Below are 12,816 nucleotides of genomic sequence, written 5' to 3' on the forward strand. Positions count from 1 at the left end.
TTGCTCATTGTATATCGTATTCTCTCTTTTATCTTCCACTCGCCGCGTTTATCTCGTTTGTTTTCTGTTTCTTTTACTAAATCATCGGGGCCGATCGGGGCTAGCCCCGAAATTATGACGACACAATGCCGACGTTTCTTACAACAACGTGTTGACATACTCACGCATTCCTTCTCGTTCGTTGGTTGCTTGAAGAGTTGATAGTTTCCTCGCCTTCGTTTTTGTCGCTTGTTTCGCTATTTGAATCAGTTAGAGACCTTTAGTCCATTTGCTTTCGATTTTCCACATTCCTTTTGAGCTCCTCACTTCTTTCCGGCTTCGCATTTCCTAGCCTTAGACCTCATAATGAATAAGGTTGATGCACTACTTCGCACTCCGTTTACGCAGCTGCCGCTGGAACAAAAATTAGAGGTACAACGTCTTGGGCCTTATCAACCAAAAAATTGTTCACTGAAACAATCCCATGACGGAGGAAAGCGTCGGCGTACATTCTGCGCAGAAACTTGGTATAAAAAACACGAATGGTTGTGTTACAGCGAGGACAAAAATGCATTTTTTTGTTTTTATTGCCTACTTTTTGCTACCGCCCGTGACTCACGTTGGTGTAAATTTGGTTTTAGAGATCTTAAACATCTTTCCGAGCGTGCCAGGGATCATCAATCTTCTATGGAGCACCTGGACAATGCAGTAAAATACCGAACATTCGGAAATGTTAATATTGCAGCACAGTTGGATGAAGGACGCGCGGTTTCTATTCGTCGGCACAACCAAAACGTCGAGAAAAACCGCCATGTTCTCGGTCGATTGATAGATGTTTTGAAGTTCATTGGTTGTCACGAGCTGTCCCTCCGTGGGCACGATGAACGGGCTGGCTCTTCTAATAGAGGGGTATTTTTGGATATGGTGGAATACACCGCATCCCTAGATACAGTATTGAGAAATCATCTTGATGCCGCAACTGTTTCGAAAGGGACATCTAAGAATATCCAAAATGATTTGCTAGACTCAATGTATAAAATTTATTTACAACATTTGGCTCTGGAAATTGAGAATTGCCAGTTCCTTTCGATTCAGTCTGACGAGACAACTGACATCACGTGCGTTTCCCAACTGGCTGTGATTTTTCGGTTTGTGAAAGATGGTAAACCTACCGAGAGATTTCACAGCTTTGTACCAATCGTTGATCGCACAGCTTGCGGGATATCGGCTGTACTGAAAAAAGTGTTACAGCCTTACAACGCGAAGTCAAAATTGATAGCGCAAACTTATGACGTCATGAGTGGGTCGAAACATGGTGTTCAAGTTTATATAACAGAAGATTTTCCTCATGCGCATCTTTTACATTGTTATGCACACCAATTTAACCTCGTTATTAAAAATATGTGTCTTGATACCCCTCTCGTCCGTATATTTTTTGCAAATGTTTCGGGGTTTTCTTCATTTTTTTCCGTTTCGCCGAAACGCTCTGACCTCCTTCGCCAGATATGTAGCCGCCGTCTCCCAGCTTGTGCACCAACACGTTGGAACTTCCAATCACGCGTGGTGCAGGGCGTGTCCGAAATTAGGTCTGAGCTCATTGAGTGTTTCAATAGCATTCAGAGCTCTCCGGTTTGGGACGAACGCTCTGTGAGGGAGGCGGCAGGTCTAAAGCGTCTGCTAGAAGATGGTGAGTTTTCATTTTTTCTCCACAATGTTCTATCACGTGGATGTATTATACGGCGCATTGCAGTCAAGGCTAATGGATGGAGCGTCTGTGCAGTCGTGTATTTCAGACTTATGCGATGCTGTATCTCGTATCCGGGAAACAATAAAATACGACGACACATGGAGTGCTTCTTTACGCCGCGGGCAAACAACGCAGCGTTTGATTTTGTCTGCAAAGGAATGCTGTGACATTCTGGTGAATCAAATAGGCGATCGTCTGCGCACTGAACACCTTGCCGCGTTCTCTTTGATGAACCCCAAAAATTTTTCAAAATTTGCACGTCAATTTCCCATCCATTTGTTGGCTACTGTCTCCAAATTTTACCCCATGATAAACGTGGGTAAATTGGAAAATGAATTGCGATGTATATACACCAATCAAACTTTTTTGATAATCACATCAACTTGCGCGCTCTATGGGTTCCTCATAGATAACACTCTAGTAACTACCTTTGCGGCGTCTGCAAAATTTCTGGACATCATTTTGACGACGCCTATTTCTTCCGCCGACGCAGAGCGAACATTCAGCACGCTGAAGCGTATTAAAACGTATCTCAGAAACACAATGAAGCAAGATAGATTAAATTCCTTGGCTGTTTTATCCATTCACAGAGACGTTATTTCTGGGATGCATGACTTTAATCAGCGCGTTATTGAGCATTTTGCTTCCAAGAAACCGCGGCGTGTTGCATATATGTTCAAGCAGTAGAAGTCTAGCAGCATATATATCTATGAGTGAGCGACGCATGTCCTTATCATTGCATTAACTTTCCTTTCTTCATAGTAACGTTTTAAACCTTATTTTAGATTTTGTCTGCTTTCCCGAAGTTTCTGTTAATATGTCATTGTATTTATCTGGGTAAATATTGCCTTTCCTTTTGAAAGAGGTTTCAAAATAAACTATGTCTATATTAATTAATCCCTTGACTTGGACCGGTTTTAAAGACACTTTCTTATCGTCAAAAATTGTCGCTTTTGCCGATTGGTTGTTACCGATGGAATGGTTTTTATACTCATAAAATGATGGGAGGACTTACAGCGCTCATCCTGTCCCCGTAGATGGGGGTGACTTGGTCCCGCAGTAGCTTGCCCCGGTTGTCAAAATGACCACGCGCCGCCACTGCTCACTACGATAATTGTATGTTCACCGACCGGGTGCATTTGGTGGGAAATCCCCACGAAAAGCACCGCGTGTTTAATGTTTGTGGTGTATCGTGGTATAATGAATAATGATACTAGTATGGTATAAGATATACTGTACTGGTTGCCATCTTAGCGACACAAATGTTTCTTGAATGAATGTTCAAATTGACCGGCATCCATCATGGACTAATTATGCAGCGATGATGACGAGTCTACCCAATTTAGGTGAGTTTGTTTTGTTTTATTTATTATCCAGAAAATGTTAAAGTAGAAGGCTTTTTTACCAAAGCAAATTTTGTTTTTAATGTTTTGTTTGAACCATTGAATCTAATATCTACCGCTATCTTGGAGTTGCATTTGAACTCCAAGTTCATTTGAATTTTGAGTTAAATGAAAATAGGGACATACCGTAGTACGGTATAGTCCTTTTATTGAAAATTTCCAACAATTTATCTATTAGAATACTTGTAACAGTTATTATTTGCTATGTTCATAAGTTTGTTTTGTAATTTCGTTAATATGCTGCTGCACAAATATATTTGATTTCAGGGCATGATTCGGCATAAAAATCATAGTTATGCCATCTAATCAGCTTATCTCTGAGAACAAAAAACAAGTTGTATAGAATATGTCGAAACCTAAACATTCCAGATATAACAGGTCAGAAACTTTCAAATTTATTAGAACATGTATCATGAATGAAATGACTTTTGATTTATTACCTTATTACTGTATTGGGTAATTTAATGCAAACTTAGTATGCATCTCCCTTAAAATTGTCTTTAGGTATTGCTAAGTACCTAATTCTAGTAGTGCTCTCCAAATTATAATGACCTGTACTTATGTGACAATCCTTCATTAAATTGACAAGCAGATGTTGGCATGTCATCCTTCAAAATAAACAATAATAATTCATAAAATGGTTATAAATAAGAGTAATTTAAAACTTCCTTGAAGTAATTTTCATTTTCGCATTTGTGTTTTTTTTTATCTATCTCTAGATTTGCTACTAGTTTCTTTCCATGCACTGTAAAGACTCCCACTTTCTAATGAAATAAAATTCTTTGCTCATAGTTTTGTTCCAATAACCTTTGCTTTGGGGAAATCCACTTCTTGCTAGTTTTTTCCTGGCAATATTGAATTGACCTGTGGCTTGGGTAATTTAATTTATATAGCACATAGTACATTAGGTGTCTTTTGCACTAATTGTATAATACATAAATTGGAGTTTCACATATTTTCTGTTTCATAGCTGGAGGTTGAGTATTGATTTGCAATAACATAACATTATATTTTTAAAAAATGTAAAAATTGGCATTATGTTCTATAGGCTATACAGTGCAGTCATAGCGAAAGAAATATTTTTTCTTTATTTACTGAATAATTTCATTTACATCTTAGTTTTTATGGTTATACTTACACACCATGTACTCTTTTAAGATATTCCACAGATGTTTCTGATTTACCATCGGACCCATCTTCTATGATAGTCAATATCTCTTCTAAAGAGCAACTTTCAGGTATGTTTAACAATTTCCCTTTTTTGAATGCCTCTTTTTAGCAGCTTTGAATAAACCAATTAGTTGACTGTTAACATATCTGGTGAAATCAACATGACATTTCAACATGAAAAGCAGATATTGGATGTGATACATTTGAATTCTTTCTAATTTATACAGGATACATTGGTCGCAGATACATAGTGATTAGTGCATTGAACATAGCTTTATATTAATGTCACAGGCCTAATAAACGCAACTTGTCACATGATAATTCTTCCCAATAAGCTCACAAAAATGTATGACTCTGACGACGACCTTCTATAAAGCTGCTTCGAACCAACCAATAATGATTGAAGCCAATGTTAGCTTTATTTGTATTACATACAGAAGGTAGAAAAAAAATACAGATAAAAACATACAGATGTAGAAAAAAAATAGAACACTGTGAACTGAATAAAAACTTGATAAATTTGTAAACTTGATAAAAGGTACCTATATTCACAATATAATGTTTGAACGTAGAGCTTTCTTCTGCATAAACACAGAAATAATTTTTTCTGTTGGAACTTTCCCATAGTAGTGCTCAGTGAATATATATTTTCAAACCATGTGGGTGTTGAAGCGATCTTTTGGTAGATTTGAACGTCAAGCTTTCCTTTGCATAAAACTTTTTCTGTTGAAGTTCCCGATGCATTAAAAGCAATGCTAAGCCATTTAGCCAGATTTTTATAGTGGTGTTCAGTAATTATATTTTCAAACCATGTAGAAATGCCGTTGTGAACGAAGTGTGGAAATCATTTGCTCGCTAGTACTCGCGAAATGTTGACGTGACTCACACAAAGCGCTGCTTGTGGTATACAATAAAAGCGAAGTAATTGTGTTCCAAAGGCAGACATAAACCGATTTATTCAGTCTGCAATTTTCATTTGTAGCACTTGTTCCTGACGAATCCCTACATATTTGGTCAAGTTTTGATTTCTAACAGCATTTTTTTATATCATACATAGCAATTTTTCATGGCTTGAAACGCTTTTTAGACCCTCAAAACCTACTACGTTTTTGAGCACATTAACACCAGATTAAACTAGATCAACTAATATTGCAGGTGATAGTGGAATTCCGTCAAATTCTCCAAGTATTGAAGATGATGTTTTGTACAGAGAAGTTCATACAAGAATGTTTCCATTTGCCCATATACTTGAGCAACTTGTCAACAAAGTAGAATTTTCTAATTTGTAACAAACTTCAAAAAAATTGTTTTATACAGTAATGAATTAGTTTTACATTTTTCTGCTTTTCAGTAGTTCTTTTAAAATCAGATAACTTGGCAACCTATGAGTCCTTCGACAAAATGAATTAATATTATTCAAGTGTGCAGATGAATGCAGACTTTCCTCAATAAGTTTATATTTCATTCCAAGACTTGTTATATTTCAATCCCAACGTTCCAAGTAATAAAGTTGATTCATGTTCATGATTATTATTGCAGAATCCAGATCTGCCAAAAACCAAATCACTGCTAGACATCCTGAAAAACAACGCCAAAACCTCTCTGGAAACCTTAAAGAAGTGTGAAGAAGTTTTGAACAATTGTCTTGGACAGGTATATCGTAATTCATAAGCATTAAAAATAAGCATATGTCTATCAACTAATATATCCAATATTACTAACAGTGAATTTTTTATTGCGGTGTTTGTGGGATGGTGTTCATACGATATTCATAGAGTGTAGTCAACTGCTTTTTTGTGAATCAATCCTAAAAATGCTGAACAGCTAAAATTTCTCAAATATATATCAGAGTTAAAATCACGACTGGTGCTATTACCATTTGAATCTCTTGTATTTCATTGATAGTCAATGATTGAATGCTTAATCTTGAACTTAAACTCGAACTTGTTTTTTGAACAAATAATGTCATGTTTTTGAGTAACTGCATTACAGATTATTAATACTGTGAAATTTATGTTGTTTGCAAGCATAATATTACTTTCAAACCTTTTTTGAATTCCCAATTTTCTGTTACATAAAAGAGCGATCAACAAAGGAAAATGATTATGATTACCACGCAAAAGATGCATGACTTGTCATATGTCTAAGTCAGTGGTTCCCAAACTTCTTAGAGTTGGGACCCACTATTTATTACCACAGCTTATGGCGACCCACTTAACTTTATTTTAATTTTCTTATGTTTTTTTATGATATAACACAGAACACAGCAATGGCTAATCATTGCAAAACTACCGTGTTTCCTCGAAAATAGGACCTGGCCTGAAAATAAGATAATAATTTGAATTTTCAAAATGATTTTATTTAAACCCTACCCTTAAAATAAATTTAAAATGTGTGGGAGAGGAAAGGTTCAATGGCGAGATGGTAAGGTGAAGATCATCACATCACTTTTCAAGATTGTGTGATATCACAATTGTGATATTTGTCACTTGATTTTGTATAGGAAGTACAAATAAAAACAATGGGTGTCGGTTTTTATATAATGTTCAACAGAAAATCTTGTGATTTTCTACAATGTGATTTTATTTTTGATAAATGAACACAAAAGACCTCTTCCAAAAAAATCATAGTGTTATTCCTCAAAAGAAAATAAATCTACATAAATCATGTCTAAATTTCGGGGGAAACACGGTAAGAAGTGCTGTACAGTGTACAAAACTGCTATGCGTAAAAAAGCCACATGGTCAATTTTTTGTGCAGCAAATTTTTTTCCTTTGAGAAGATTTTAAAAAGGAAACTTTCACAGATTAAAATTCAACTTAATTTCTTTTGTTTTTTTGATGATTTACGTATTCGAGTCGCTACTGATCCTAATAACCAGTATAATTAACCAACGCTTTCTACATCTTTTCACGACCCACTAAGATTCCTTTTGCGACCCACCAGTGGGTCGCGACCCATAGTTTGGGAACCGCTGGTCTAAGTCGTTTCATTGCCTTTTTCTCTATTATAGGATAAATTTTGGAAACAATTTTATTTATTTATTGTTCAAGCATTTACAGCTGAGGCCTCCAAAAATAGAAGGTGTGACTATAGAGAAAGTCCATGAAAATGGGGAGCAGAAAATATGTGTCTCATGGAAAAAGATTCCATACGTTGGAATGACATATTGTGTACAAGTTTTGTGTATGAAAAAAGTTATTGACACACCATATTTTGTGGTAAACAACAATAATCCTCATTTTTTCATTCCATCTCCACATCCTGCTGAAAGATACTCTGTTGATTTATGGGCTCAAAATGAGGATGGATATTGTGGAGAAAAAGTACGTTCAGATGAAATTATGATATGTAAGTTTTTTTCTTTCATACCAATCAGTGTATGTCACTTATGTATGTGAGGTATTGTAATATTTAGAGTGCAAAATTTCAGGGTGTCTCAAAAGTAAGTATACACTTTTAATTTTGAGTTACTCATCATAAAGCGTTCATTTCTTCAGAGAACATAGTATAGTAGTAAAATTTAGGTACTGTTTGCATATTTTATCAACCCACAGAATTACTAGGAAATTAAACAAAAAATGAGGTGCAAAATTGCTGTTTGATAAGACGCATATAAATCAGTAAGGCAAACTAAGCGCCTCTTTAACAGAGAGTTTGGAATTTATTCAGCCCTGAATGTTTTCCTCAGAGCATCCGCTCCTTGGTCTTCCTGATCTTTATACTTCAACCACAGATCCAGTTTTCATAAATTTACAAGAATTGCATAAATTGTTCGTCATGCAGGAGCCAAATTAATTCCAAATTCTCTGTTGACCTACTGTAAGTCCGGCTAAAAGTTAGTCAGTCTCAAAGGAAGGCATCTCTTGCTAAGCGGTATAAACACTAAATATGAACAAATCAAGTTTTGGTATATTACATTGGTATGTTTTTGGGATCATTATATCTGTGCATAGGTCCAATGTGAAATTTTTCAATCAACTACGCTACTATTTATATTCTAAATCATTTGAATTCTTTGTCTATTTCAGGTCATCAGTTGGGTCCTGTGCTTATCAATGAGCACAAACAACTAAGACCAGGATATGATGTATATGAAGGCTTTCTTGAGGGTGGTTCGCCCAATAAAGAGAAGGTTGCAGTTAAAATTATAAGTGTCCCTGATACAAAGAAACTTCATAGGGAAATTAACAATATGCAAACACTAATATCACATCCCAACACAGTTCTTTATAGAAATTCTGGACAAATTAAAGGCTTGGGGAATCGTTCATATATTGTTATGGAGCTTTGTGAGATTGGAACTTTATACGAGCTGTCCGGAAAACAAGGTATTGACTGGAAAATCGCACTCCTTCATTTAATGCATGGTTTGCTACATATTCATGACAACAGTATCATTCATAGAGATCTCAAGCCTCAGAATGTACTTCGTTCACTCGATAAAAAGTATATTAAAGTTGCTGATTTTGGACTGAGCAAACAAATGAATCCAGAGAAGTCTAAAATTTCTAAATCTGCCAGTGAAATTGGAACAGACGGATGGGGTTCACCGGAACATTACAGCCCTGTAAAAACAATGTCATTGAAATCAGACATTTATTCTGCAGGTTTGGTGTATTATTTTGCATTATCCGGTGGGAAGCATGTGTTTGGATCCGAAGAACATCGCTGGAAATCTCGAATTATTGATGGCTCAAGACCAGATTTGAGTGGATTGACATGTCCTGACGAAGAAGAACTTGCCAAAGACCTCATTTTGAAAATGCTACAATCAAAGCCGGAGCATCGTCCTAGTGCTTACCAAGTACTGCAACATCCATATTTTTGGGATGCCTGTAAACGGCTGCGTTTTCTTCATGCAGTAAATGAGTACTTATGCCCATATATTTTACCCAAATCTAAAAAGCAACCTCAAGGGATCACAAAGAAAATCATGATGGAAGTGAGTAGGAACAATGCTTCAATTTCCACCAGCACAGGGGAGAATAATTGGTTTAAAAAAATGGAAGAAAAGCATGGGTTCAAAGAAAGATATAAACTATTATTATGGAAAGCTGATGGAAAAGTATTACCTAAAGTGAAATACAATCATAATTGTCCAATTCATCTGCTGAGATACATCAGAAATATATGCTCTCATTACAGGGAGGAAGATTCACTTCTGAAAAAAATAAAAAATGATGAAGATTTGTGGAATATTTTTTATAGTGTCTTTCCATTATTATTCTGTATGTACTATAACATAATTCATAATTACTGGCACAAGTTGTGTAAAAGTACAGATTTTCCTATGAATGCTTTTGAATCATTTTATGAAATAGCGCCAAACAAGCCCATGCCTGTGGAAGGATCTCGAAAGCGAAAACATGATGTCTCTTCATCAGCGAATTTTTTCGAAGATGATCCTATATCTATCTGACTTGTAGATTTAGGTTATCATATTCCTTTTGTCGCAAAATTGTTGAGGTTAAAAAATGAAATCTTGTTAAACATCCTTTTTATTAATTTTAATAACTGATGCAGCATACAAACTATGTGTGAAACAAACGCCACAAACTAACTTCTTTCTGTATTCCAAAAACTCTCCATGAAATGAAATATTTTTTTCCTGTGTTTTGGAATTTCTCGAAATTTCTTGCGTTTATGCAATATTTTGATAACTTTGTTTTTATCTTAATTGTTCGATCATACCATCATATCTAGTAAGTATATCAACTAATGCAATTTGTACAACTTTTACTTTAACAATTAATTTAATAGGAATCGACAGTGGGGAAAGTCTCCTCTATCCCAGCTAAATATAAAACTCTATCTTATCCTACACTAGAGACAAAATCGTGTGTTCATTAGTTTTACGTTATTTGAATTACCAATATTTTTAATTTTACATGTTAACCACGTTATAGGCTCCTTGTAGTCTCATCATAAGTGACTAAGTTGCTTATAATCTACACCCAGTGACTTGATAACCGCCTAGTAATCGATTCGCGGGATAAAAGTTGGTTGTGTGGATCAGCTGCTTCCACAGATTTTGATCTTTAGTCTATTTTGAAATAATTTTTCTAACATTTGTTATGCTTACTAACGTGTTGTAAAAACTAGTATTTTGCTACCTATTTTGTATTATTCATGAACCAAATGAGGGACTTTTTCCCCTGTTTCTAATATTTTTGATGTGAATTAAATATATATATATATATATACAATAAATACACAATGCTACATCATGTAACAATATACATTGAATTATTTACCGTTGCATTATATCATTTGTTCATTTTGAAAATCTTAATGAGAAAAATCATAAAGTTGTTTTTATGTGCGGTTTGAATTGAGATAATTGAATTTTTTTGCCATCAACGCTATAGATTTACTGCAATACTAGAAAAGTCGTCTTGAATCTCACATGGGAATATTTACTCACAAAATGCAGTAATGGTTTATTATTCATGCAAGATTTTGAGCTTTTTAAGTAATTTCACAAGTGAATTTGTCTGAAGTCCCTCCAAATGTGTTTTTGTTTTGTATTTGGAATGAACAACGCGTAAAATATCGCTTTGTGATCATTATGATGACAGTGCATTTCCACCAATAAACAGCATTCAATGACATCTGCAACTATATACATTTGCACCCATCCCATGTACATTTGTACCCACGGGCCACGGACATCTGCACCCAGGTACAAAGATAATGGAACCGCAAAATACGTTTTGCATTGTATCTATCATTATGTTGTTGTGGCAGAGGAGAAAAAATCATGATTGATGTGTATGCATATTGAGGAGGCTGCATATGCATATCTTACTAGCCCGTCGTTTACAGTATGTGATGAAGTTAATGAACACACTCTTGGTCAGCAAAACAATGTGCGGTAAAATCTAGGTAGGCTATATATAGCCTATACATATATATATATACGATTAATGCCGTACTGAGGTTAGATGAGAAGTTAATAAATCGATTTCCTTCCTATTTTTCAAGTGTTATTGTAAGTAATGTGGAAAATTTTCTGGGATTCGATTACTGGTATTAATTGAAATTCACTCATTGAAATATTTATTGTATACTTTCCACTGTGTTTTCTATAAAAAATGAAATAAGTAAAATATCCCGCATTTTAGTCAGGAAATACCAACTTCAAACTTCCATTCGCAGTCAGCCCATCCGAACCTGATGGCGCTATGGTACAAAATCGATTACGTATCGCTATTTTTTTCTCTGACATATTCGTTTATCCTAATGTGTATAAATTCTCTAAGCCAGTGGTGATTTGCCAAGTGGGCCCAAAAATTGACAGAATTATGTTAAACGTAACTAATATATTCTATCTATTTGTTTCTACAAGACCAACTACTTTTCCGTTTTCTATGCTTTTGCGTCGTGGGTTCGTATTCATATAATGCAAGGTTGCTGTAGCGAGAGTGAATATAACTAGCCTGAGTAATTCAATAAATAGTCTAACTAACAGGGATATATTTTTGTAACGTTTCGTCTGCCCAAGGTCAAACTTCCTCAGACATACATAGTTCATATGTACATATTTCAGACATACAGAAATATATTTGTGTTAGTGTGCAGCAAGACTATTTATTGAATAACTAATATATGATTGAATATTTTACATATTGTATTTATTAAAAAAGTTTTATTCTAAATGCTGTGTATATGAATCAATAAATTCGTTTTTCCTTTCTATGTCGTTTACTTCTGTTACGTAGTGTCTGCTTTATGTCTTTTGTTACGTAACAGTCGCGTGATAATAGAGGTAGACACCACTTGCTGATTAATTTATCTGCTAAACCAGAGCCGCTCAACCTGTGGCCCCCTGGTAGATTTGAAAAACTGTACTGTAGCCCAGGGCTACTCAACTGGCCGACCGCGGTCCGAATCCGGACCTTTCAAGTATTAGATTCGGACCGCGCCTGATTTTATTTTTATTTTGTTTATTTTGGAGGATTGTCGAGTTTTAACTTTGGGTATGTAAAAGAATGTGAAATATTTCGCGGTTACTCAGTTTTCCACGACTCGCGTTTCCTTAACTTTTTCTCCGAAAATATAGAGTCACCAAAATAAAGTTAGACCCAGAATTGAATACGTTTTTTGAACTGACCGGAATCCAGGAATTTTCAAGTTTTGTATACGGACCTTTTGCAAAAATACCGTATTTCTTCATGTATAATACGCATCCCCATATTTGTGAGACTAAATTTGACCATGAAAGTGCGTATTAAACGCGTAGAAATACGGTAGTTAAGTAGCCCTGCAGTGTAGAGCAACCTTGATTTCTTGCAGTCAGAATTTCAAAGATGATGCCGAGACCTAGAAGAAAAAGAATCTACTCTGACACTTAATCCGTTCTCTTCTTCCCTGGACGTAACCAATGTACCAGAACAGTGGCGTAGCAAGACTCTCGTGCCCCGGCAAAAATATTTCGTGGAAATGACCCTAAAAACTCTCGCACATAAGCTAAAACAACGCTTTTTTTTGTCAAAAAGCATAACATGTCGCTAT

General features: G+C 35.4%; 1 protein-coding gene across 4 annotated transcripts; it reads left to right on the top strand.

Moving 5' to 3' along the window:
* The first annotated feature begins 2,765 nt into the window (after positions 1 to 2,765).
* LOC120345055 (uncharacterized) lies at positions 2,766 to 11,988 on the top strand. Of its 4 annotated transcripts, XM_039414442.2 has the most exons (8): positions 2,766 to 3,072; positions 3,397 to 3,507; positions 4,288 to 4,367; positions 5,455 to 5,567; positions 5,839 to 5,952; positions 7,353 to 7,650; positions 8,331 to 8,630; positions 8,910 to 11,988. In XM_039414442.2, the coding sequence occupies exons 2-8, from the start codon at positions 3,476 to 3,478 to the stop codon at positions 9,719 to 9,721; spliced, it is 1,749 nt and encodes a 582-aa protein (XP_039270376.2). In that variant the 5' UTR covers positions 2,766 to 3,072; positions 3,397 to 3,475; the 3' UTR covers positions 9,722 to 11,988. The 4 variants fall into 4 exon arrangements, with proteins under 4 accessions (XP_039270376.2, XP_039270375.2, XP_077969122.1 ...); XM_039414441.2 differs by having other exon boundaries at positions 2,768 to 3,072; positions 7,362 to 7,650; positions 8,331 to 11,988; XM_039414439.2 differs by having other exon boundaries at positions 2,771 to 3,072; positions 8,331 to 11,988.
* Positions 11,989 to 12,816: the final 828 nt, after the last annotated feature.

The sequence above is a fragment of the Styela clava genome, chromosome 5 (assembly GCF_964204865.1).
Source record: "Styela clava chromosome 5, kaStyClav1.hap1.2, whole genome shotgun sequence".
In the NCBI taxonomy this organism is placed as follows: Eukaryota; Metazoa; Chordata; class Ascidiacea; order Stolidobranchia; family Styelidae; genus Styela; species Styela clava.

Excerpts from the sequence above, each read along its gene's own strand:
- LOC120345055 (XM_039414439.2), top strand. The coding sequence starts at position 3,476 with ATGTCGAAACCTAAACATTCCAGATATAACAG. Across the intron at positions 3,508-4,287 it reads AAACATTCCAGATATAACAG|ATATTCCACAGATGTTTCTG; the intron begins GTCAGAAACTTT and ends TACTCTTTTAAG. Across the intron at positions 5,568-5,838 it reads TTGAGCAACTTGTCAACAAA|AATCCAGATCTGCCAAAAAC; the intron begins GTAGAATTTTCT and ends TTATTATTGCAG.